This window comes from Nerophis ophidion, linkage group LG28, assembly GCF_033978795.1.
Source record: "Nerophis ophidion isolate RoL-2023_Sa linkage group LG28, RoL_Noph_v1.0, whole genome shotgun sequence".
In the NCBI taxonomy this organism is placed as follows: Eukaryota; Metazoa; Chordata; class Actinopteri; order Syngnathiformes; family Syngnathidae; genus Nerophis; species Nerophis ophidion.
Genome location: NC_084638.1, coordinates 26,126,475 through 26,153,313, shown reverse-complemented (window position 1 = coordinate 26,153,313; position 26,839 = coordinate 26,126,475). Strand labels below are relative to the sequence as shown.

Below are 26,839 nucleotides of genomic sequence, written 5' to 3'. Positions count from 1 at the left end.
ACGTCGGTGACAATGATGACTATGAGAACCTTAGAGAGGAGGAAAGCAATGGATGTCGAGCGGGTCTAACATGATACTGTGAAAGTTCAATCCACAATGGATCCAACACAGTCGCGAGAGTCCAGTCCAAAGCGGATCCAACACAGCAGCGAGAGTCCCGTTCACAGCGGAGCCAGCAGGAAACCATCCCAAGCGGAGGCGGATCAGCAGCGCAGAGATGTCCCCAGCCGATACACAGGCGAGCAGTACATGGCCACCGGATCGGACCGGACCCCCTCCACAAGGGAGAGTGGGACATAGAAGAAAAAGAAAAGAAACGGCAGATCAACTGGTCTAAAAAGGGAGTCTATTTAAAGGCTAGAGTATACAAATGAGTTTTAAGGTGAGACTTAAATGCTTCTACTGAGGTGGCATCGCGAACTGTTGGAACTGTCTGGAAGGGTATTCCAGAGTACTGGAGCCCGAACGGAAAACGCTCTATAGCCCGCAGACTTTTTTTGGGCTTTGGGAATCACTAATAAGCCGGAGTCCTTTGAACGCAGATTTCTTGCCGGGACATATGGTACAATACAATCGGCAAGATAGGATGGAGCTAGACCGTGTAGTATTTTATACGTAAGTAGTAAAACCTTAAAGTCACATCTTAAGTGCACAGGAAGCCAGTGCAGGTGAGCCAGTACAGGCGTAACGTGATCAAACTTTCTTGTTCTTGTCAAAAGTCTAGCAGCCGCATTTTGTACCAACTGTAATCTTTTAATGCTAGACATGGGGAGACCCGAAAATAATACGTTACAGTAGTCGAGGCGAGACGTAACAAACGCATGGATAATGATCTCAGCGTCTTTAGTGGACAGAATGGAGCGAATTTTAGCGATATTGCGGAGATGAAAGAAGGCCGTTTTAGTAACGCTTTTAATGTGTGCCTCAAAGGAGAGAGTTGGGTCGAAGATAATACCCAGATTCTTTACCGTGTCGCCTTTTTTAATTGTTTGGTTGTCAAATGTTAGAGTTGTATTATTAAATAGAGTTCGGTGTCTAGCAGGACCGATAATCAGCATTTCCGTTTTTTTGGCGTTGAGTTGCAAAAAGTTAGCGGACATCCATTGTTTAATTTCATTAAGACACGCCTCCAGCTGACTACAATCCGCCGTGTTGGTCAGCTTTAGGGGCATGTAGAGTTGGGTGTCATCAGCATAACAGTGAAAGCTAATACCGTATTTGCGTATGATGTCACCTAGCGGCAGCATGTAGTTGCTGAAGAGTGCAGGGCCAAGGACCGAACCCTGGGGAACTCCACACGTTACCTTATCGTAGTCCGAGGTCACATTGTTATGGGAGACACACTGTATCCTATCAGTAAGATAAGAGTTAAACCAAGACAGGGCTAAGTCTGACATACCAATTCGTGTTTTGATGCGTTCTAATAAAATATTATGATCGACGGTATCGAAAGCAGCGCTAAGATCGAGGAGCAGCAACATAGATGACGCATCAGAATCCATCGTTAGCAATAGATCATTAGTCATTTTTGCGAGGGCTGTCTCCGTGGAGTGATTTGCCCTGAAACCGGATTGAAAGGTTTCACATAGATTGTTAGACGCTAAGTGTTCATTTAACTGCTCCGCAACAATTTTTTCAAGGATTTTTGAAATAAAGGGAAGGTGAGACACCGGTCGGTAGTTTACCATGAGGTCAGGATCGAGGTTAGGTCTTTTAAGAAGAGGATGAATAACCACTTTTTTGAATGCTAGGGGAACAGTGCCCGAGGAGAGTGATAAGTTTATAATATTTAGCACTGATGGACCTAATAATACAAAGAGCTCCTTGATCAGTTTCCCAGGAAGAGGGTCAAGTAAACATGTTGTCAGTTTTATTCCATTTACACGTTGTAACAATTCCTCTAATGTTATTTCCTCAAAACGAGAGAAACTATTTTGGAGGGCAGTATCCGCCGTATATACCATCGTGTCAGTGTTAATAGAACCCCGTTGTAGCTGGGACGCATTGTCTTTAATCTCCTTTCTAATGACTTCAATTTTCTTACTAAAGAATTGCATAAAGTCATCAGCTGAGTGGGTTGAGCTACTGGAAGGGGTCCCTTGTTGGGTTAGCGATGCTACCGTACTAAACAAACATTTAGGATCGTTTTTATTACGGTGGATGAGATTTGAGTAATAATTAGCTTTAGCTAAGGTAAGCATGCGTTTATAAGTTATTAAACCATCACTCCATGCTTGATGGTGCACCTCAAGTTTAGTCGTGCGCCATTTGCGTTCCAGCTTTCTACATAATAATTTCTGAGCTCTAGTTTCTTCTGTAAACCACGGGGTGCGCTTTTTTGGAGCCTTTTTTAACTTTAGCGGTGCTATGTTATCAATGGTTTCGCGCAGGGCGTCGTTAAAGTTGTTAGTGAGGTTATCAATAGAGCCCACATACTTTGGGAATGGTGCCATTACCGAGGGCAGTAGGTCAGCAAGAGTTGTCGTTGTGGCTGTATTAATGTTGCGGCTGCTATGGCAGTTATTATTATTATTAGTTTGACGAACATGCGTCTGAACCTCGAATTTTATAAGGTAATGATCGGACAATACTTTAGTATACAGGAGTATCGTAACTTTGGAAACGGTGATACCCCTGACAAGCACTAGGTCTATCGTATTACCGTTGCGATGCGTGGGTTCATTTATTATTTGTGTGAGACCACAGCTATCAATTACAGTCTGGAGCGCTACGCACGGTGGGTCCGATGGGGTATTCATATGGATATTAAAGTCCCCCATTATGATTATATTATCGGCGTGTGTCACTAGATCAGCAACGAACTCAGAGAATTCATTGATAAAGTCCGAATAGGGCCCAGGGGGTCGGTAGATAACAGCCAGGTGTAGAGGCAGTGGTGTGACAGACCTCATAGTAAGCACCTCAAACGATTTATATTTATTATTTATGTTAGGACTAAGGTTAAAGTTTTCGTTGTATATTAGTGCAACCCCCCCACCCCTTTTAAGCGGACGGGCAATATGCGCATGTGTAAAGTTAGGAGGACATGCCTCATTTAGCGCAAAAAAGTCGTTTGGTTTAAGCCAGGTTTCGCTGAGACCGATGACGTTAAGATTGTTGTCTCTGATAATATCATTAACTAACAACGTTTTGGGAGACAATGATCTTATGTTTAAAAAACCTATATTATAGGTAGTGGGCTGTTTTAGGGAGTTTTTGATCAAATTATCCGTAGTAGCAATATTAATAATGTTGTGTATATTATGCCCAGTGCATTTAGTATAGTTACGACCATATCTAGGAATTGATACGACAGGAATTTTCCGATTGTTTGATTGTTGCTTTGATAAACTGCACGCATCATGGTTAGCCACCTCAGTAACGGGAATTTTCCGATTGTTTGTTTGTTGCTTTGATAAACTGCACGCATCATAGTTAGCCACCTCAGTAAAACACATGTCCAACTCTGAAACACTCAAAGCAGAAAAAACTTGTTCTAATTTAACTGACTCCTTACCCAGACCAGTAGTCTCGCATTTTCCATTTAAATCCATCTTCAGGATGGAGGGAAGTGGTGTTCTGTGGGGATTAGCCTTCTGCTTTGTTTTTAGCCCCGCTCGGCATCCGCGTTTCCGATCACACCGCTGGCGTCTGCTCCGTAGACGGCCCCCGCTGCTACTAGACCCCCCTGCTTCACAGGCCACTGGATGTAGCCGCCGACGTATTCCCATGCTAGTTAGCACGTTTAGCACGCACGCGTCTATCAGTCCAAAACGGCCCGATATGTCCACATCCAGAAGTGTCTGGCGGTCGTACGTGATCACGGAGTGACCACGATGTGAGTCAGCCATAAAGTTTGTGGAATTGTCCGGTATTTCTGCCAAATGTTCCATCTTTAGCAAGAGCCCCTCGAGGACGCAGCCCGTCCGGGCGCCGCCATCTTGGAACCATACATATACATGTACATGTAAAATAGGACAGCGGAGACCCCGGACTGTTGAAGGACTGAAGCTCTACATAAAACAAGAATGGGAAAGAATCCCACTTTCAAAGCTTCAACAATTAGTTTCCTCAGTTCCCAAACGTTTATTGTGTGTTGTTAAAAGAAAAGGTGATGTAACACAGTGGTGAACATGCCCTTTCCCAACTACTTTGTCACGTGTTGCAGCCATGAAATTCTAAGTTAATTATTATTTGCAAAAAAAAAAAAAAGTTTATTAGTTTGAACATCAAATATCTTGTCTTTGTAGCATATTCAACTGAATATCAATCAATCAATGTTTATTTATATAGCCCCAAATCACAAATGTCTCAAAGGACTGCAAAAATCATTACGACTACAACATCCTCGGAAGAACCCACAAAAGGGCAAGGAAAACTCACACCCAGTGGGCAGGGAGAATTCACATCCAGTGGGACGCCAGTGACAATGCTGACTATGAGAAACCTTGGAGAGGACCTCAGATGTGGGCAACCCCCCACCCCCTCTAGGGGACCGAAAGCAATGGATGTTGAGCGGGTCTAACATGATTCTGTGAAAGTTCAATCCATAGTGGCTCCAACACAGCCGCGAGAGTTATATGGCTTGAAAAGGATTTGTAAATCATTGTATTCCGTTTATATTGACATCTAACACAATTTCCCAACTCATATGGAAACGGGGTCCGTAAATAAGCTAATATTTGCCTAAAATAACAACTTTCTAACGTTAAGTATCCTGTCTTTGCGGTCTATTCAATTGAGTATAAGTTGAAAAGGATTTGCAAATGATTGCATCCTCTTTTTATTTACCATTTACACAACGTGACAACTTCGCCGCCCTGGGATGGGTAGGTTGTGAGTTCAAACCCTGGCCTAGTCATACCAAAGACTATAAAAATGGCAGCCGTTAACTCCCTGCTTGGCACTCAGCGTCAAGGGTTGGAATTGGGGTTTAAATCACCAAAAAAGGATTCCCAGGCGCGGCCACCGCTGCTGCTCACTGCTCCCCTCGTCTCCCAGGGGGTGATCAAGGGGGATGGGTCAAATACAGAGAGTAATTTCGCCACACCTAGTGTGTATGTCTATCGTTGGTACTTGAACTGCTTTTGGGGTTTGTACGATGCAGTCTTGCAGAACTCCATCGTCCAAAAGCAAGGATCGTCTTCCATTATCAAGCCGCACTACACCAAGTTTAGCTTCTCATACCCGTTATTTCCCCACAACGTTCTCAATTTGCCGTAATATCCCTGGAAACAATTCTGGAGATGTAGCGATCCGAGCACCACTGTACTGCCGACCCGCTCAGTGATCAGCAAGCGCAATCGGATCCATAAAGCATGGTGTAAACAGGCGAGACAATTTGGGTGTGGGTCAACGAGCACGCGGTAAACGGAATCCTCTGCAAGAGCTGTCAGGAAGACCACAGACCGGGAACGTGAACTGTAGTTAAATGAAGCCGTACAATGTTGTGAATATGTCGAGACGTCAGGACGGATTTGGAGTCATACACTGCCCATGCCGTCTGAAGGAGCACGGGAGAGAGACTCCAGCGCGGGAGGGGGATTAAAGATCAGAAGGGAGAGACACTGTAGGGTGAGACAGAGTTCTCCCACAGGAGTTCCAGCTCTCAGAGGAAGCAGGCGGTGAAAGACAAGCAGGAGAAGACCGTTTGGTCCAGGCACCGGAGAGTCTTCAATGGCTAATCAAGAGTGGGCAAGGTGGGGATACGAGGACACCAAGGCATTCGGACGACGGCCGGGTTCTGGAAACTGACAGACCTTCAACTTCTTCTTTCGCAAGAGAAAATAGCAGCAAGGAAGAAAAAAAAACAAGCAAGTACTCGCAACCGAGAAGGGGGAGATGTCCAAGACATCTTCCCGCCTGGGTCGACCTGGATCCAAGAACTTCAGTTCAAGGATGGACCTGCAAGGTAACCGCTCATGCATGCTGCGCATCGGGGAGAGGCTGATGAGAGCCGGCAGCGAGGGGAACTTGGCCCAAAGGCCCTTTTTGACCCAGAGCCAGGACCAAAACAAGGCTTCCGGGTTAGGACACGGACCTGATGGAACAACCAAAGTGGACTCTTCTGTGGAGGACAAGGTTCTGGAGCCTGCAGGGAAGTATTGTAGTGAAGGTAAGATCAAAGTTAGTGTGATGTGACCTAAGCTGACAGAAAGTCAGTCAGTCCATGGCGGTTTTCTTACGTTTGGCAGATGAAGGATGATTCTTATGTTACATTAAATATATATTTGTAAAAACTCAACTTTAGTCCTTTTCTGTGACAGCTGAAACAGTTTTTACAGGTACCGCTGTCATGAATCTCTCCCGTACGAAGATTCTCAAACTGTGGTACGCGGGCTCCATCTAGAATCAATTGGATAAAGTGTTTGATTTTCATATGTTCCAACACAGTGTTACTGTTCGAACTGTGTGTGATGTTACAGTGGCCAAGAGTATTAAATAAAACCTTAGTTACTTACTTAGGCCTACGACGCTATTGTGTTTTAATGGTGGTACTTGGAGAGCCAAGTGTATTCTGAGGTGGTACTCGGTGAAGAGAACCACTGGTCTAGTAGTTCAACTTAAGTGGTCTGATTCCTGACATGTTCTAATTCTAGTTGGCTCTAAGTCTACAAGGTTTTCTGTGTGTAAGTATTGCTGTGGACCAACATCTGATTGACCACCCTCTCAAACATAAAGTTGTCTAGTTCAGTTCCGCAGTATTGCAGTCTGTGTCCAAATTGCCTACTATCAATTTGTGTTGTGACTCCTACAAGTACTCTCGATTCTAATCCTTCCTGATTCTTCGGTGACGGTTCGATTCCGAATTGATTCTCGGTTCAACTTCATTCTCGATTGGAACTGTTGATCACAAGCTCCTTTGGCTGCTGAGATATGGGGTAAATGTTGTTACAGTTTTGGTTATGTTTGGGTTTATTTCCTGTCAGCGCTCTTATTTTGGTTCCATTTCCTGCATTTTTACCTGAGCACTCGTTTCCCTCACCTGTCCCTGATTGGCAGCCTGGCACAGCTGGTTGCAGTTGCCAATCAGGCTACTATTTATGCCTACCTCGCCCTCTAGTCAGGGCTCGATGATTGTTTCCTATATCCTCTTGCCTGTTTCCTGTGTCCTGTATCCTTTTGCCTGTTTCCTGTTGCCCGCGTCATAGTTCCTATTTCCCTGCATGTGCAATTACCAGCTGCACTTTTTTTTTTACATTAAAGTCATGTTTTCCCGCTTGCCATCTCTACATTTTAGCGGGCTTTCCCTTGACAAATTCCCCAAAGTTCCCAGATTTCCCAGAATTCCATTTTTCCCTTTGAAAACGGATTGGCCACTTTTCTGACTTCCACCATTTCCACATTTTTCAACCGATTCAAACCATTCCACCTTCAACATATCGTACTTATCCTGCACATTCAAACTACCATTTTTACAAGTTCCAAAAAATTCCCAGATTTTCCAGAATCCCTGGTTTTCCAAAGCCCTATTTCTACCCTTTTTTTTTTGGCGACTACTCCTTCCACATTTTTCAATGCATTTCAACCGTTCCACCATCAAAACATTCCTCTTAATCAGGACCAAAAAAACTAAAGGCTTTTTTAGAACTGGAAAAATTCCAGGAATTCTGTAATAGAGTTTTTCAATTCAACATGTTACGACTTCAACATTTCTCGACCGATTTGAAAAAATCCTACACCAACCACTTCAACTCATTCAGACCATTCAAGATTTTTTCAAAAAATCTTTCCTGAAATTCCCAAATTTTGAGGAAAATTCCCATTGAAATCCATGGGACATTCTTCAAAGTTCCACATCTCACACATTTTTCATCTGATTCAAACTGTTCAGCCTATTCGGGAATCACAGGCTTTCCCTTTACAATTAAAAAAAAAAAAATCCCAGAATTCCAGTTTTTCCTGGACATTTTTCCCATTCAAAATGAATTGGGCATTTTTTAAACTTCCACCATTTCCACATGTTTCAACCTATTCAAACAATTCCACCTTCATCACATTCTACTCTTCCTAGAAATTTAAACCACCCTTTTACCAAGTTCCAAAACATTACTGGATTTTCCAGAATTCCTGATTTTCCAGAGCCCTATTACCATCCTTTTTTCTGGCAACTTCTCCTTCCACATTTTTCAACGCATTTCATCTGTTCTACCGCCAAATATTCCTCTTAATCAGGACAAAAAACAAAGTTGTTTTTTGAACTGCAAAAATTCCTGAAATTCCAGGAATTCCGTGATACCATTTTTTAATTCAACATATTAATACTTCAATATTTCTCCACCGATTTGAAAAATTCCAACACCAACCACTTCAACTCATTCAGACCATTCAAGTTTTTTTTCACAATTTTCAATTCTCGAAATTCCCAAATTTTGGGGGAAATTCTTCAAAGTTCCACAACTCCCACATTTTTCATCTGATTCAAACCGTTCCAACTTCAAAATATTCTGCCTGTTTGGGAATTGTGTGCTCCTTCAACAGTTCTAATAAATTTACAGGATTTTAGTTCAACATCAGCATTGGAGCATCTAGTTCTTGTTCCTCTTCTCCAGATTTTGGCACTCTAAGTTCCGCATTTTTCACATGATTCAAAGCGTTCCAATTTCAAACTGTTCAGCCTATTAGGAATTCGAGGGCTTTCTCTTGAAAAAAATTCCCAGAATTCCAAGTTTTCCAGGACAATTTTTACCATTCAAAATGTATTGGGCATTTTTCAAACTTCCACATTTTTCAACCTATTCAAACAATTCCACCTTCAACACATTCCACTCTTCCTGGAAATTTAAACTACCTTTTTTCCAATTTCCAAAACATTCCTGGATTTTCCAAAATCCCTGGTTTTCCACAGCCCTATTACCATCCTTTTTTTCTGGCGACTTATCCTTCCACATTTTTAGACGCATTTCAACCGTTCCACCATCAAAACATTCCTCTTAACTTCCAGGAATTCTGTAATACAGTTTTTCATATCAACATGTTACGACTTCAACGTATCTCGACCGATTTGAAAAATTCCAAAACCAACGACTTCAACTCATTCAGACCATTCAAGTTTTTTTCAAAAAATCTTTCCTGAAATTCCCAAATTTTGAGAAAAATTCCCTTTGAAATCAACAGGATATTTTTCAAAGTTCCACATCTCACACATTTTTCATCTGATTCAAACTGTTCAGCCTATTTGGGAGCCTCTGGCTTTCCCTTCACAAAAAAAAATAAAAAAAAATTCCCAGATTTTCCAGAAGTCCAGTTTTCCTGGTCATTCTTCCCATTCAAAGTGAATTGGCCATTTTTCAAACTCCTACCATTCCCACATTTTTCAACCGATTCAAACCATTCCACCTTCAACACATTCCAGTTATTCTGGAAATTTAAACTACCTTTTTTCCAAGTTTCAAAAAATTCCTGGATTTTCCAGAATTCCTGGTTTTCCAGAGCCCTATTACCACCCTTTTTTCTGGTAACTTCTCCTTCCACCTTTTCAACGCATTTCAACTGTTCTACCTCCAAATATTCCTCTTAATCAGGACAAAAAACAAAGTGTTTTCTTTAACTGGAAAATTTCCAGGAATCCCGTAATACCATTTTTCACTTCAACATGTCACTACTTCAACATCTCTCGACCGATTTGATCAATTCCAACACCAACGACTTCAACTCATTCAGACCATTCAAGTTTTTTTCAAAAAATCTTTCCTGAAATTCCCAAATTTTGAGAAAAATTCCCTTTGAAATCAACAGGATATTTTTCAAAGTTCCACATCTCACACATTTTTCATCTGATTCAAACTGTTCAGCCTATTTGTGAGCCGCGGGCTTTCCCTTCACAAAAAAAATAAAAAAATCCCAGATTTCCCAGAAGTCCAGGTTTTCCTGGTCATTCTTCCCATTCAAAGTGAATTGGCCATTTTTCAAACTACCATTCCCACATTTTTCAACCGATTCAAACCATTCCACCTTCAACACATTCAAGTTATTCTGGAAATTTAAACTACATTTTTCCAAGTTCCAAAAAATTCCTGGATTTTACAGACTTCCTGGTTTTCCAGAGCCCTATTACCAACCTTTTTTCTGGTGACTTCTCCTTCCACATTTTTCAACGCAATTCAACTGTTCTACCTCCAAATATTCCTCTTAATCAGGAAAAAAAAACAAGTTGTTTTTGGAACTGGAAAAATTCCCGAAATTCCAGGAATTCCGTAATACCATTTCTCAATTCAACATGTTACTACTTCAACATTTCTCGACCGATTTGTAAAATTCCAACACCAACCACTTCAACTCATTCAGCCCATTCACGTTTTGTTTCACAATTTTCAATTCTCAAAATTCCCAAATTTTGGGGAAAGTCCCATTGAAATCAACGGAACATTCTTCAAAGTTCCACAACTCCCACATTTTTCATCTGATTCAAACCGTTCTAACTTTAAAAATATTCCGCCTGTTTGGTAATTGTGTGCTCTATCTCAACAGTTCGATAAGATTTCCAGGATTTCAGTTCAACTTCAGCATTGGAGCTGAGAATATTTCATTATTAATGAGATATTTTATTAGGTGATACGCCGATTTGCTTTGTGGACCGTAAACTAAAATGTTGTTTTGTAAGATTGAGATTGAGTTGTGCTTGTTGAAGCAGTCACCGTACCTAACGTCCCACAACCATGCTTCCCTGACTCAAACACCCTGCAGACAAGTGTGGGGGTGGAGCTCTGTTTGGGTGCACTCCTGCAACAACACGTTATAATTAGGTAGCATGACTAAGTCCCGGGCTAATACGTGGCCTAGTGTCGGACTTTGGCGGTGAAGCCAAGAGTAAAATGAGGTTTGAGCCGGTGCGTGACACGGCCCCAGGGCTCGCTAGTTATCATGACCATATTCGTTATAGCCTAGGTGACTTTCAATAGAACCTACAGTGGTGGTCAGAAGTTTACATCCGCGTGTTGTTTTTTTGTCCTAATTAAGAGGAATATTTGGCTGTAGAACAGTTGAAATGCGTTGAAAAATGTGGAAGGAGAAGTCGCCAGAAAAAAGGGTGGCAATAGGGCTCTGGAAAACCAGGAATTCTGCAAAATCCAGGAATGTTTTGGAACTTGGAATAGGGGTAGTTTAAATTTCCAGGATGAGTGGAATGTTTTGAAGGTTGAATTGTTTGAATAGGTTGGAAAATGTGGAAATGGTGGATGTTTGGAAAATGGCCCAATTCATTTTGAATTGGAAAACTGTCCAGGAAAACCTGGATGTCTGGGAAATCTAGGAATTTAAAAAAAAATGGTCAGGAAAAAGCCCGCGATTCCCGAATAGGCTGAACAGTTTGAAGTTGGAACGCTTTGAATCAGATGAAAAATGTGGGACTTGTGGAACTTTGAAGAATGTCCCATTGATTTCAATGGGAATGTCCCCAAAATGTGGGAATTTCGGGAATTTTTTTTCAAAAATTGGGGGAAAAAACTTGAATGGTCTGAATGAGTTGAAGTGGTTGGTGTTGGAATTTTTCAAATCGGTGGAGAAATGTTGAAGTAGTAACATGTTGAATTGACAAATGGTATTAGGAAATTCCTGGAACTTTGGGAATTTTTTCCAGTTAAAAAAAATAATAATAATTTTTTGTCCTGATAAAAAGGAATATTTGGCTGTAGAACAGTTAACATGCGTTGAAAAATGTGGAAGGAGAAGTCGCCAGAAAAAAGGGTGGCAAGAGGGCTCTGGAAAACACGGAATTCTGCAAAATCCAGGAATGTTTTGGAACTTGGAATAGGGGTAGTTTAAATTTCCAGGATGAGTGGAATGTTTTGAAGGTTGAATTGTTTGAATAGGCTGGAAAATGTGGAAATGGTGGATGTTTGGAAAATGGCCCAATTCATTTTGAATTGGAAAACTGTCCAGGAAAACCTGGATGTCTGGGAAATCTGGGAATTTAAAAAAAATGGTCAGGAAAAAGCCCGCGATTCCCGAATAGGCCGAACAGTTTGAAGTTGGAACGCTTTGAATCAGATGAAAAATGTGGGACTTGTGGAACTTTGAAGAATGTCCCATTGATTTCAATGGGAATGTCCCCAAAATGTGGGAATTTCGGGAATTTTTTTTCAAAAATTGGGGGAAAAAAACTTGAATGGTCTGAATGAGTTGAAGTGGTTGGTGTTGGAATTTTTCAAATCGGTGGAGAAATGTTGTAGTAACATGTTGAATTGACAAATGGTATTAGGAAATTCCTGGAACTTTGGGAATTTTTTCCAGTTAAAAAAAATAATAATAATTTTTTGTCCTGATAAAAAGGAATATTTGGCTGTAGAACAGTTAACATGCGTTGAAAAATGTGGAAGGAGAAGTCGCCAGAAAAAAGGGTGGCAAGAGGGCTCTGGAAAACCAGGAATTCTGGAAAATCCAGGAATGTTTTGGAACTTGGAATAGGGGTAGTTTAAATTTCTAGGACGAGTGGAATGTTTTGAAGGTTGAATTGTTTGAATAGTTTGGAAAATGTGGAAATGGTGGATGTTTGGAAAATGGCCCAATTCATTTTGAATTGGAAAACTGTCCAGGAAAACCTGGATGTCTGGGAAATCTGGGAATTAAAAAAAAAATGGTCAGGAAAAAGCCCGCGATTCCCGAATAGGCTGAACAGTTTGAAGTTGGAACGCTTTGAATCAGATGAAAAATGTGGGACTTTGAAGAATGTCCTATTGATTTCAATGGGAATGTCCCCAAAATGTGGGAATTTCGGGAATTTTTTTTCAAAAATTGTGAAAAAAAACTTGAATGGTCTGAATGAGTGGAAGTGGTTGGTGTTGGAATTTTTCAAATCGGTGGAGAAATGTTGAAGTAGTAACATGTTGAATTGACAAATGGTATTAGGAAATTCCTGGAATTTCGGGAATTTTTCCAGTTCAAAAAACAAGTTGTTTTTTTTGTCCTGATTAAGAGGAATATTTGGCGGTACAACAGTTGAAATGCGTTGAAAAATGTGGAAGGGGAAGTCGCCAGAAAAAAGGGTGGTAATACGGCCATAGAAAACCAGGAATTCTGGAAAATACTGGGGGTTTTTTTACTTGGAAAAAATGGTAGTTTAAATTTCCAGGATGAATGGAATGTGTTGAAGGTGGAATTGTTTGAAAAGGTTGAAAAATGCGGAAATGGTAGAAGTTTAAGAAATGGCCAATTCATTTTGAATTATAAAAATGTCCCGGAAAAACTAGAATTCTGGGAAATCTGGGAATTATTTTTTTTAATTTGCCAAGGGAAAGCCCGTGATTCCCGAATAGGCTGAACAATTTGAAGTTGGAACGCTTTGAATCAGAGGAAAAATGTGGGAGTTGTAGAATTTTGAAGAATGTCTCGTTGATTTCATTGGGTATTTATGTTTTGTTACAGTGCGGATGTTCTGCTGAAATGTGTTTGTCATTCTTGTTTGGTGTGGGTTTACAGTGTGGCGCATATTTGTAACAGTGTTAAACTTGTTTATACGGACACCCTCAGTGTTGACCAAGTATGCGTTGCATTCACTTATGCGTGTGTAAAACGCTGTTTGTGTGGAGGAAAAGCGGTCGTGACGACAGGTTGTAGAGGACGCTAAAGTCACGCCCCAGATAATGTTGTCCAAGTGAAAATCGGGAGAAATTTGGGAGAATGGTGGCCCCGGGGGAGAAATTCGGGAGAATGGTGGCCCCGGGGGAATTTTCGGGAGGGAGGGGCACTGAAAGTCTCCCGGGAAAATCGGGAGGGTTGGCAAGTATGACCACCACCATGCTTGACGGTAGGAGTGGTGTTCCTGGCATTAAAGGCATCACCTTTTCGCCTCCAAATATCCATCCGTCCATTTTCTACCACTTGTCCCTTTAGGAGTCGCTGGAGCCTATCTCAGCTGCATTCGGGTGGATGGCTGTGTACACCCCAGACAAGTCGCCACCTCATCGCAGGCCTCCAAACATCCATCCATCCATTCATTTACTACCGCTTATTCCCTTTGGGGTCGCTGTTGCCTATCTCAGCTACAATCGGGCGGAAGGCGGTGTACACCCTGGACAAGTCACCATCTCATCACAGGGCCAACACAGATAGACCGACAACATTCACACACTAGGGACCATTTATCCCCAGGTCCATGTCTTTGGAGGTGGTAGGCCTTATCCCCAGGTGCAGGTCGTTGGAGGTGGGAGGAGCCTATCCCTAGGTGCATGTCTTTGGAGGTGGGAGGGGCCTATCCCCAGGTTCATGTCTTTGGAGGTGGGAGGCGCCTATCCCCAGGTTCATGTCTTTGGAGGTGGGAGGGGCCTATCCCCAGGTTCATGTCTTTGGAGGTGGGAGGGGCCTATCCCCAGGTGCATGTCTTTGGAGGTGGGAGGGGCCTATCCCCAGGTTCATGTCTTTGGAGGTGGGAGGGGCCTATCCCCAGGTGCATGTCTTTGGAGGTGGGAGGGGCCTATCCCCAGGTTCATGTCTTTGGAGGTAGGAGGGGCCTAAAAAGTAGTGATATTAAGTCCCCAACAAGTGGATCCTTATTTGAACCGACCTGACTGTTTAGTATTATTTGCTGCCCGGTGCTCTTATTTTGTTAAACCCCCTTCCTGTCCTTGTATGCCCTGCAGTGTTTTTCTACTCCCTGCAATCTTTATCAAGAGTCTCTGGACCGTCACACGGTCATTTTGGATGATGTCACCTCAAACATCTTCCAGTGTGATCTTCTCTGAGGTCTCAAGCTCCGCCCGTCTCCCAAATCGTGTCGGCCACGAGAAAACTGGCATGTCAGCACATTTCACTGATGAGCGCTAAAGTCAAAAAGTATCTTTGCCAGACTCGTTCCAGTCTCAGAGCGCTCATTATCTGCATCCAGTGTGGGCGGGCCGTGATGGACTGTGACACCTCACTCATGCGTGAAGGACTTGAAGACAACTCCACTTATGTTCTTCAAAGTCCTCAAGTCACCTTTGGACCTTGATCTGGACTCTCGGGGCTTTGAATCCATCACAACTGGACTGTTCAGTTTGTCTTAACAGACTGTGGTCTCTCATCCAAGTAGACTTCATCAGTTCATGGTCATTGACTTGGATTGGTCACATCTAATCTTGGACTTAGATTGGTCACATATGGTCTTTAACTTAGATTGGTCCCATCTAGTCTTGGACTTAGATCGGGCACATATGGTCTTTGACTTAGATTGGTCACATCTAGTCTTAGACTTATATTGGTCACATCTAGTCTTAGACTTAGATTGGTTACATCTAGTCTTAGACTTAATTGGTCTGATCCAGACTTTGACTTAGATTGGTCACATTTAGTCCTAGACTAAGATTGGTCAGATCTAGTCTTGGACTAAGATTGGTCACATGTTGTCTTATACTAAGATTGGTCACATGTAGTCTTATACTAAGATTGGTCACCTCTAGTCTTAAACTAAGCTTGGTCACATCTAGTCTTATACCTATATTGGTCACATCTAGTCTTGGATTTGAATCGGTCACATCTAGTCTTGGACTTAATTGGTCTGATCCAGTCTTGGACTTAAATTAGTCACATCTAGTCTTAGACTTAGATTGGTCACATTTAGTCTTAGACTTAATTGGTCTAATCTAGTCTTAGACTTAGATTGGTCGGATCTATTCTTAGACTAATATTGGTCACATCTAGTCTTAGACTTAGATTGGTCGGATCTATTCTTAGACTAATATTGGTCACATCTAGTCTTAGACTTAGATTGGTCACATCTAGTCTTAGACTTAGATTGGTCACATCTAGTCTTAGACTTAGATTGGTTACATCTAGTCTTAGCCTTAATTGGTCTGATCTAGACTTTGACTTAGATTGGTCACATCCAGTCCTAGGCTAAGATTGGTCAGATTTAGTCTTAGACTTAGATTGGTCAGATCTAGTCTTAGACTTGGATTGGTTACATCTAGTCCTGGACTTAAATCTGTCTCATCTAGTCTTAGACTTAGATTTGTCGCCTCTAGTCTTAGACTTAGGTTGGTCACATGTAGTCTTAGACTTAGATTGGTTACAACTAGTCTTAGACCTAATTGGTCTGATCTAGTCTTGGACTTAGATTGGTCACATCTAGTCTTAGACTTAGGCTGGTTCCATCTAGTCCTAGACTTATATTGGTCACATCTAGTCTTAAACTTAGATTGGTTACACCTAGTCTTAGACTTAGATTGGTCACATCTAGTCCTGGACTTAAATCTGTCACATCTAGTCTTAGACTTAGATTGGTCGCCTCTAGTCTTAGACTTAGATTGGTCACATCTAGTCTTAGACTTAGATTGGTCACATCTAGTCTTAGACTTAGATTGGTTACATCTAGTCTTAGACTTAGGTTGGTTCCATCTAGTCCTACACTTAGATTGGTCACATCTAGTCTTAAACTTAGATTGGTTACATCTAGTCTTAGGCTTAGATTGGTCACATTTAGTCCTAGACTTAAATTTGTCACATCTAGTCTTAGACTTAGATTGGTCGCCTCTAGTCTTAGACTTAGATTGGTTACTTCTAGTCCTAGACTTAGATTAGTCATATCTAGTCCAAGACTAAGATTAGTCATATCTAGTCCAAGACTAAGATTGGTCACATCTAGTCTTAGACTTACATTGGTCACCTCTAGTCGTCGGCTAAGATTGGTCACATCTAGTCGTAGACTTAGATTGGTCACATCTAGTCCCAGGCTTAGATTGGTCGCATCTAGTCTTATACTTAGATTGGTCACAGCTAGTCTTAGATTTGGATTGGTCAGATCTATTCTTAGACTTAATTGGTCTGATCTAGTCTTTGATTTAGTTTGGTCACATCTAGTCTCAGGCTTAGATTGGTCATATCTAGTCTTTGACTTTGATTGGTCACATCTAGTGTTAGACTTACATTGGGCACATCTAGTCCTAGACTAAAATTTGTCACATCTAGTCTTATACTTAGATTTGTCATCTCTAGTCTTAGACTTTGATGGGTTACATCTAGTCCTAGCCTTAGATTAGTCATATCTAGTCCAAAACTAAGATTGGTCACATATAGATTTAGACTTAGATTGGTCACCTCTAGTCTTAGGCTTAGGTTAATCAGGTATAGTCTTAGACTTAGGTTGGTCACATCTAGTCCTAGACTTAGATTGGTCAAATCTAGTCTTAGACTTATATTGGTCACATCTAGTCCTAGACTTAGATTGATTCCATCTAGTCCTAGGCTTTGGTTGGTTACCCCTTGTCATAGACTTAAATTTGTCACATCTAGTCTTATACTTAGATTGGTCACATCTAGTCCTAGACTTAAATTTGTCACATCTAGTCTTATACTTAGATCGGTCACATCTAGTTTTAGACTTAGATTGGTTGCATCTAGTCCTAGATTTAGATTAGTCATATCTAGTCCAAGTCTAAGATTGGTCACACCTATTCTTAGACTTAGATTGGTCAAATCTAGTCTTAGACTAATATTGGTCACATCTAGTCCTAGACTTAGGTGGTCCTAATCTAGTCCGAGACTTATATTGGTCACAACTAGTCCTAGACTTAGGTGGTTCTAATCTAGTCTGAGACTTACATTAATCAGACATAGTGTCGGACCTGTCAGATATAGTGTTAGACTTAGATGGTTCAAATCCATTCTTAGACTTAGATTGGTCACATCCAGGCCTGGATATTTTGGTTGGTCAGATGTAGTCTTAGAATTTGGTTGGTCAGATCTAGTCTTAGACTTATGTTGGTCACATTTAGTCCTAGATTTAGGTTGGTCAGATCTAGTCTTAGACTTGGGTTGGTCAGATCTAGTCTTAGACTTAGATTGGCCGGATCTAGTCTTCGACTTAGATGGTTCTAATTTAGTCTGAGACTTACATTGATCAGAGATAGAGTTGAACTTATCATATCTAATCTTGGACTTCGGTGGTTTTAAACTAGTCTGAGACTTACATTGGTCAGAGAAAGACTTAGATTGTTCAGATTTAGTCTTGGACTTTGATGTTTCAAATTTAGTCTAAGACTGACATTAGTTGGAGATAGACTTAGATTCTACAGATATTGTCTGAGACAGAGATTGGTCAAAGATAGTCTCAGACTTCGATTGGTCAGACCGAGTGTCAGACTTCGATTGGTCAGATCGAGTCTTAGACTTAGATGGTGGTGCAAATCTTGTCTGAGATTTACATTATTCAGAGATACTATCAGATTTAGATTTTTTTTTAATTTAGTCTTAGATTTAGATGGTTTTAATCTAGTTTTATCCATTTAGTCCTGAATAGTGGGCTTTTTTGTGTGAACTGGGTAGAAGCTGGCAGACATATCTTTGGAGCTAAGTCATCTTAAGTCCGGCATGGTCACCTGTCCATTTTTGGACGTTCCATGACCAACTAGTTTCGTTAGTGAAGGCTCTTTGAAGTGAACGATGGGGGCCGGACCCTAAAGGGTTCTGAAGAGCCATTTAGTCCAAAATAATGGGCTCTTTTTAGTGAACTGAGCAGAAGTTGGCAGACATATCTTTGGAGTTAAGTCTTTTCGGGTCTGGCATGGACGTTCCATGACCAACTTGTTTTGTTAGCGAAGGCTCTTTGAAGGGAACGATGAGAACTAACTGGTTCTTTAGAGCCAGAATAGTGGGCTCTGTTTAGTGAACTGGGCAGAAGATAGCAGACATGTCTTTGGAGTTAAGTCCTCTCAAGTCTGGCATGAACGTTTCATGACCAACTTGTTTTATTAGCGAAGGCTCTTTGAAGGGATCAATGAGATCTAACTGTTTCTTAAGAGCCAGAATAGTGGGCTCTGTTTAGTGAACTGGGCAGAAGTTGGCAGACATGTCTTTGGAGTTAAGTCATCTCAAGTCTGGCATGGATGTTCCATGACCAACTAGTTTCGTTAGCGAAGGCTCTTTGAAGGGAACGATGCGAACTAACTGGTTCTTAAGAGCCAGAATAGTGGGCTTTTTTTGTGAACTGGGCAGAAGCTGGCATACATGTCTCTAGAGTTAAGTCATCTCAAGCCTGGCATGGACGTTCCTTGACCAACTTGTTTTGTCAGCGAAGGCTCTTTGAAGGGAACGATGAGAACTAACTGGTTCTTAAGAGCCAGAATAGTGGGCTCTGTTTAGTGAACTGGGCAGAAGATAGCAGACATGTCTTTAGAGTTAAGTCCTCTCAAGTCTGGCATGAACGTTTCATGACCAACTTGTTTTATTAGCGAAGGCTCTTTGAAGGGAACGATGAGAACTAACTGTTTCTTAAGAGCCAGAATAGTGGGCTCTGTTTAGTGAACTGGGCAGAAGTTGGCAGACATGTCTTTGGAGTTAAGTCATGTTAAGTCTGGCATGGTCACTTGTCCATTTTTGGACGTTCCATGACCTACTAGTTTTGTTAGCGAAGGCTCTTTGAAGTGAACCATGGGAGCCGGCCCTTCAGGGGTTCTGAGGAGCCATTTAGTCCAGAATATTGGGCTATTTTTAGTGAATTGGGAAGAAGTTGGCATACATTTCTTTGGAGTTAAGTCTTTTCGAGTCTGGCATGAACGTTTCATGACCAACTAGTTTTGTCAGCGAAGGTTCTTTGAAGGGATCATTGAGATCTAATTGGTTCCAAAGAGCCGGAATAGTGGGCTCTTTTTAGTGAACTGGGCAGAAGTTGACAGACATGTCTTTGGAGTTAAGTCTTTTCGAGTCCGGCTTGAACGTTCCATGACCAACTAGTTTCGTTAGCGAAGGCTCTTTGAAGGGAACGATGATAACTAACTGGTTCTTAAGAGCCACAATAGTGGGCTTTTTTTAGTGAACTGGACAGAAGCTGCATACATGTCTTTGTAGTTAGGTCATCTCATGTCTGGCATGGACGTTCCATGACCAACTAGTTTTGTTAGCAAAGGCTCTTTGAAGGGATCAATGAGATCTAACTGGTTCTTAAGAGCCGGAATAGTGGGCTCTTTTTAGTGAACTGGGCAGAAGTTGGCAGACATGTCTTTGGAGGTAAGTCTTTTCGAGTCTGGCATGAACGTTCCATGACCAACTAATTTCGTTAGCGAAGGCTCTTTGAAGGGAACGATGAGAACTAACTGGTTCTTAAGAGCCAGAATAGTGGGCTTTTTTTAGTGAACTGGACAGAAGCTGGCATACATGTCTTTGTAGTTATGTCATCTCATGTCTGGCATGGACGTTCCATGACCAACTAGTTTTGTTAGCAAAGGCTCTTTGAAGGGATCAATGAGATCTAACTGGTTCTTAAGAGCCGGAATAGTGGGCTCTTTTTAGTGAACTGGGCAGAAGTTGGCAGACATGTCTTTGGAGTTAAGTCTTTTCGAGTCTGGCATGAACGTTCCATGATCAACTAGTTTTGTTAGCAAAGGCTCTTTGAAGGGATCAATGAGATCTAACTGGTTCTTAAGAGCCGGAATAGTGGGCTTTTTTCAGTGAACTGGACAGAAGCTGGCATACATGTCTTTGGAGTTAAGTCTTTTCGAGTCCGGTTTGAACGTTCCATGACCAACTAGTTTTGTCAGCGAAGCCTCTTTGAAGGGATCAATGAGATCTAACTGGTTCTTAAGAGCCGGAATAGTGAGCTCTTTTTAGTGAACTGGGCAGAAGTTGGCAGACATGTCTTTGGAGTTAAGTCTTTTCAAGTCTGGCATGAACGTTCCATGACCAACTAGTTTTGTTAGCAAAGGCTCTTTGAAGGGATCAATGAGATCTAACTGGTTCTTAAGAGCCGGAATAGTGGGCTTTTTTTAGTGAACTGGGCAGAAGTTGGCATACATGTCTTTGGAGTTAAGTCATCTCAAGTCTGGCATGGTTTAATTGCTAACTGAATTGCTAAATGAGTTAATTGCTAGCTAACAGACAACAGAGGGACTCTGAAGTCAATAGACCGAGGACGGAGGTCACATACCGTCAGCCTCACCCAAAACTCAAGTTGTGTCGAACAAAAGGTTTAAGTTTTGAAGATGAGTGGCTTTGACTTTCCTTGGCGTAGTTCTTATGCCGTACAGAAGATATTTTGTGTTTTTATTGCAAGGCAATCAACCGGGACAAACCCGATCTGCCTAAGTATGACACCACATAACCTGTGTGGATGTTTTCCTACGATCCTGTTATCATACGTGACCAAGTACCAACGTTAGAACCAGGAAGTGTGCGGCGCTAACGAGCCGTAACAGGATGTGACATCACTGACATTATTATGTCACTTGAAAAACTCGTTAGCATGAATTAGTGTAATATGTTCACGCGGCCTCCACACATTTCTGCTTAAAATTCCAAGTGTGTCTAATTAAAGAGGACGCGTTCACAAAATGAATCGTGCGACTCAGGTCAGTCCATTTGATTATGGAAGAACATTCCGGCTAATCAGCATCGCCAGGACATAAAACTCTTACATTATTCAGAGGTAGTCTCAGGTTTAAATTGTTCAAATCTAGTCTTGAATTTAGGTGGTTCTAATTTAGTCCGAGACTTACAATATTCAGAGATAGTCTTAGGCCTAAATTGTCCTAATCACGTCTTGGACTTAGATGGTTCTAATCTAGTCTGAGACTTACAATATTCAGAGATAGTCTCAGGCTAAATTGTTCAAATCTAGTTTTAGACTTAGATGGTTCTAATCTAGTCTGAGACTTACGATATTCAGAGATGGTCTCAGGCCTAAATTGTTCGAATCTAGTCTTGGACTTAGATGGTTCTGATCTAGTCTGAGGCTTAAATTGGTCAGATCTAGTCTTAGACTTAGATGGTTCAAATCTAGTCCAAAACTGACATTGGTTGGATATAGACTTAGATTGTTCAGATCTTATCTGAGACTTAGATTAGTCAAATCTAGTCTTAGTGTTAGATTGTTGTAATTTAGTCTGAGACTTACATTATTCAGAGATAGTCTCAGGCTTAAATTGTTTAAATATAGTCTTAGACTTAGGTGGTTCTAAACTAGTCTAAGACTGGCATCGGTTGTTCCTGGGTTTTACTCAGTCTTCTACCTTAACACAGTTTCTCCATTATTTTCTCATAGCTTTTTAGCTAATTTAGCAAGTACATAACGCAGTGTCATATGTTTTGGTATTGTTAGCATGTTAGCATAGAACTGTTATTATGCTGGCCGTTTCAGCTAATTTAGCAAGTACACACTTCAGTGGCATATGTTTTGGTATTTCACCAATGCTAGCTCTACACATGCTATTGTTAGCATGTTGGCATAGTACTGTTATCATGCTAGCTTTATTAGCTCATTTAGCAAGTACACACGTCAGGATCATATAACTTGGTATATCACCAATGCTAACTATAAACATGTAATTGTTAGCATAATACTGTTACCATGCTAGCTTTTGTAGCTAATTTAGCAAGTACCTCAGTGGCATCTGTTTTGGTATTTCACCAATGCTAACTGTGAGCTTGCTTTTGTTAGCATAGTACTGTTAGCATGCTTTTTGTTAAGGTTATCGTGCTCATATTTTTGGTACTTTACCCTATCTTGCCTGCGTGCTAACTGTTAGCATTCCAGTTGACTTTGGCTCTTCAGCATTCACACATTTCAAGCGAAATTGCACTTTCGAGTTCAAAACATCTATAAGGTGTAAACTACAACAATGACCCCGCCTCCTCTCTCTCTCGCCCTCTCTCTCTCTCTCTCTCTCTCTCTCTCTCTCTTTTCCCTCTCTCTGGCTCTCTCTCTCCCCCTCTCAGCTCCCTCTTGCACCAATTCTCTCCCTCTCTCTCCTTCCTCTCACTCCCTCTCTCTCCTCCTTCTCTCCCACTCTCTCTCTTTCCCACCTCTCCCACTCTCTCCCACGATCTCTCTCTCTCTCCCACTCTCTCTCCCCCCTTCTCTCCCACTCCCACTCTCTCTCTCTCCCACTCTCTCCCTCTCTCTCCTACTCTCTCTCCTCCCCTCTCCCCAATTCTCTCTTCCCTTTCTTCCACTCTCTCTCTCTCTCCCCACTTTCTCTCCCATTCTGTCTCGCACTCCCCCTCTCTCCCATACTCTCCCTCTCTCTCCCACTGTCACTCCCTCTCTTGCTGTCTCTCTCTCTGTTCGTCTCTCTCTTCCACTTTCTCTCTCCAACTCACTCCCTCTCTCTCCCATATTCTCCTTCTCTGTCCCACTGTGACTTGCCCCCTCCCTCTCTCCTCAGTTTCTTTCTCCAAGCTCACCGAGTCTGTACATAGTCAATGATCTTAGCTTATTTCTCCATACTCACTGACTCTGTACATAGTCAAGGATCTCCTCAGTTTCTGTCTCCATGCTCAGGGAGTCTGTACATAATCAAGGATCTCCTCAGTTTCTTTCCCCACGCTCACTGAGTCTGTACATAGTCAAGGATCTCCTCAGTTTCTTTCCCCATGCCCACCGAGTCTGTACATAGTCAAGGATCTCCTCAGTTTCTTTCTCCATGCTCACTGAGTCCGTACATAATCATGGATCTCTTCAGTTTCTTTCTCCATGCCCACTGAGTCGGAGAATGGATTTGCAAAATTCTGCATGTGGAGTCTTAACTTGGTGTTTGTCCCATTTTGCAAAAGCTTGGTTAGCAAGTGTGACCCAGACCTCACAACCATACGGGGTCTGTGACGGGAGTCTAATATTTGGAGCCAGATTCGAATTGGAACGTCTACTTTGATTTTCCTTTTAGAAAGCCCTTCTTGCCTTATCGCTCAGGTCTTTCACAGCTTGGTTGAAGTTTCCCCAATGGCACTGATGTTTAGGCCGAGATCGGTATGGTCGTTTGTGTGTTCTAGGGCAATTGTACCTTGGATTAATTTGTGTTTGTGGTGCTGGAGATGGGGCTTTTTTGGAATACCATAACTCTTGTCTTATTTAAATTGTCTGTCAATGCCCAGGTCTCTGAGCAGTTGCGTAGATCAAGATGCTGATGTAGTCCTTCTTTTGTCGGAGACATCAGCACCAGGTGGTCTGCGAACACTAGGCATTTGACTTCTGGGTCTACTAGAGGGATGTCAGGTAATGTAGTTTGTTCCAATGGTTTTTGCCAAGTCATTGATGTATATGTTGAAGAGGGTTGGACTCAAACATCCACTGTGCCTCTCCCCCCCCCTCTCTCCTAGTCCTGGGAGTCAGAGTGGATGTGATTGATCTAGTTCAGTGGAGGCCTGAGGGAAATAAAGTAGTTGTTCACTGGGCAGTGTTGTCATCTCAACCATGCTCGCGTTCCTCCTGGAAATTAATTACTTGAAACTATTTGTTTTAATAGATTTTCCAGTAAATGGAAAAAAAGTCATTTTTATTTTCACGGTGACATTTTGGCGACTAAGCTGCCATTTTTTCTTAGCGGTGGGATGCCACCGCTAAGAATTGATTTTTTTTTTTTGTAGCTAACTAACTAGCGTGCCTATGCCTGAGGTCACATGACTTGGTAGTTGACATATGCTAATTCTTAACATGCTTATTTTGCAACCCATAGTCATATGACTTGGTACTTGACAAATGCTAACTTTTAGCATACTAGATTTTTTTTTTTAGCCGACCCCGCCTTCCGCCCGATTGTAGTTGAGATAGGCGCCAGCGACCCCAAAAGGGCATAAGCGGTAGAAATGGATGGATGGATGGAACTTGTGTATGCCTTAAAGTCATATAACTTGTTACTTAACACATGCTAATTGTTAGCATGCTAATTGTTAGCATGCTAACTTAGCGTGCCTACGCCTGAGAGTCACATGACTTGGTAGTTGACATATGATAATTCTTAGCATGCTTATTTTGCAACTGTATACCCCAGAGTCATTTGATTTGGTACCTGACAAATGCTAACTGTTAGCATACAATATTTTTTTTAGCCGACTTAACTTGTATATGCCTTAAAGTCATATAACTTGGTACTTAACACATACTAATTGTTAGTATGCTAACGATTTTAGCTAACTTAGCGTGCCTTCGCCTGAGAGTCACATGACTTAGTAGTTGACATATGCTAATTCTTAGCATGCTTATTTTGCAACTTTATACCAATAGTCATGTGATTTGGTACTTGACAAATGCTAACTGTTAGCATACTAGATTTTTTTTTTTGCCGACTTAACTTGTGTATGCCTTAAAGTCATATAACTTGGTACTTAACACATGCTAATTGTTAGCATGCTAACTTTTTTAGCTAACTTGGCGTGCCTACGCCTGAGAGTCACATGACTTGGTAGTTGACATATGCTAATTCTTAGCATGCTTATTTTGCAACCCATAGTCATATAACTTGGTACTTAACACATGCTAATTGTTAGCTTGCTAACTTTTTTAGCTAACTTAACATTGGTACCCCTCAGAGTCATATAACTTGGTACTTAATACCGTGACGTGCTATGAGGTTTGAGGTTGGGGAGACACTGACCCACTGGTCAGATTTACAAACATACAGTATGATGCTACGTCAATCCTTTTTGTACCGCTTGTCCCTTTAAGGGTGGTGCTGACTCAAAAGTCAGATTAACAAACATGACAGTATGATGCTATGGCACCGGCTCAAAATCACAAACAGTATGATGATCAAAGTTTATTTATTATAGCCCTGAATTAAAAGTGGCTCAAAGGGTTGTACAAGCCACACCGACATCCTCGGCTCATATCCCACATCAGGGCAATAAAAAACTCAACCCAATGGGAAAGAATGAGAAACCTTGGAGGAGACCACAGGTAGTGCCTCAGGAAACACCCACCAACTGTGTCTGCCTGAGGAGGGACCACCTTTGTCTGCCTCAGGAGGCAGTACCTGTGTCTGCCTCAGAAGACAGTACTTGTGTCTGCCTCAGGAGGCCCCGCCGGTGTCTGTCGCAGGAGGCCCCGCCGGTGTCTGCCTCAGGAGGCACCCACCACCTATGTCTGCCTCAGGAGGCACTACCTGTGTCTGCCTTAAGAGGCAGTACCTGTGTCTGCCTCAGGAGGCAGTACCCGTGTCTGCCTCAGGAGGCACCACCAGTGTCTGTCGCAGGAGGCAGTACCTGTGTCTGCCTCAGGAGGCAGTACCTGTGTCCGCCTCAGGAGGCAGTGCCTGTGTCCGCCTCAGGAGGCAGTGCCTGTGTCTGCCTCAGGAGGCAGTGCCTGTGTCTGCCTCAGGAGGCAGTGCCTGTGTCTGCCTCAGGAGGCAGTGCCTGTGTCTGCCTCAGGAGGCAGTACCTGTGTCTGCCTCAGGAGGCAGTACCTGTGTCTGCCTCAGGAGGCAGTACCTGTGTCTGCCTCAGGAGGCAGTACCTGTGACTGCCTCAGGAAGCACTACCTGTGGCTACCTCAGGAGGCACCACCTTTTGCTGCCTTAAGGAGGACCCACCTGTGTCTGCCTCAGGAGGCAGTACCTGTGGCTGCCTCAGGAGGCACCACCTGTGGCTGCTTCAGGAGGCACCACCTGTGGCTGCTTCAGGAGGCACCACCTGTGTCTGCCTCAGGACGCACCACCTGTGTCTGCCTCAGGACGCACCACCTGTGTCTGCCTCAGGAGGCATCAACTGTGGCTGCCTCAGGACTGTATACTTCAGAGTCATATGACTTGGTACTTGACATATGCTAACTGTTAGCATACTAACGTTACATGCAAACTTTGTTTTTAAACTTTCCCCCATACACCTGAGAGTCATATAACTTGGTACTTGGTCATTCTTAGCATGGTAGCTTTTTTTTAAGCTACACCTTAGAGTCATATATTTTGGTACTTGTCACATTGTAACTGTTTTCTTGCTTATGTTAGCATTTCATTTGGACCCACACGTATTGTTGACTGGCGTGTTATGTCATATACGTCATCCGCACACCCATATTCTGGCGGTGTGTACATTTATTTCCCATCAGTTCTTTACGAGTCCCTCCTTGCATGGTTCGTTCAGTGTAAAGGTGTGTGACCCCGTGGGCGTAACAAAAACCCAAGACTACGCGGCGTGAGTTTGATGCGCGGAGACGTGTCGTAGC

General features: G+C 42.3%; 1 protein-coding gene across 6 annotated transcripts in view; it reads left to right on the top strand.

The window, feature by feature from the left end:
• Window positions 1–5,584: 5,584 nt before the first annotated feature.
• The window catches only part of LOC133545108 (sickle tail protein homolog), an 80,771-nt gene continuing 59,516 nt past the window's right edge, over window positions 5,585–26,839 (top strand). For 4 of the 6 annotated variants that reach the window (XR_009804729.1, XR_009804728.1, XR_009804730.1 and 1 more), the window contains exon 1: window positions 5,596–6,115. Coding sequence is in view for 3 of the 6 variants with exons in the window: in XM_061890451.1 (XP_061746435.1) it covers window positions 5,842–6,115 (274 nt within the window). In the remaining 3 variants the exon portion in view is untranslated. Of the gene's footprint in view, window positions 6,116–26,839 lie in introns of all 6 variants that reach the window. The other 2 variants (XM_061890453.1, XM_061890454.1) reach the window with 2 other exon arrangements.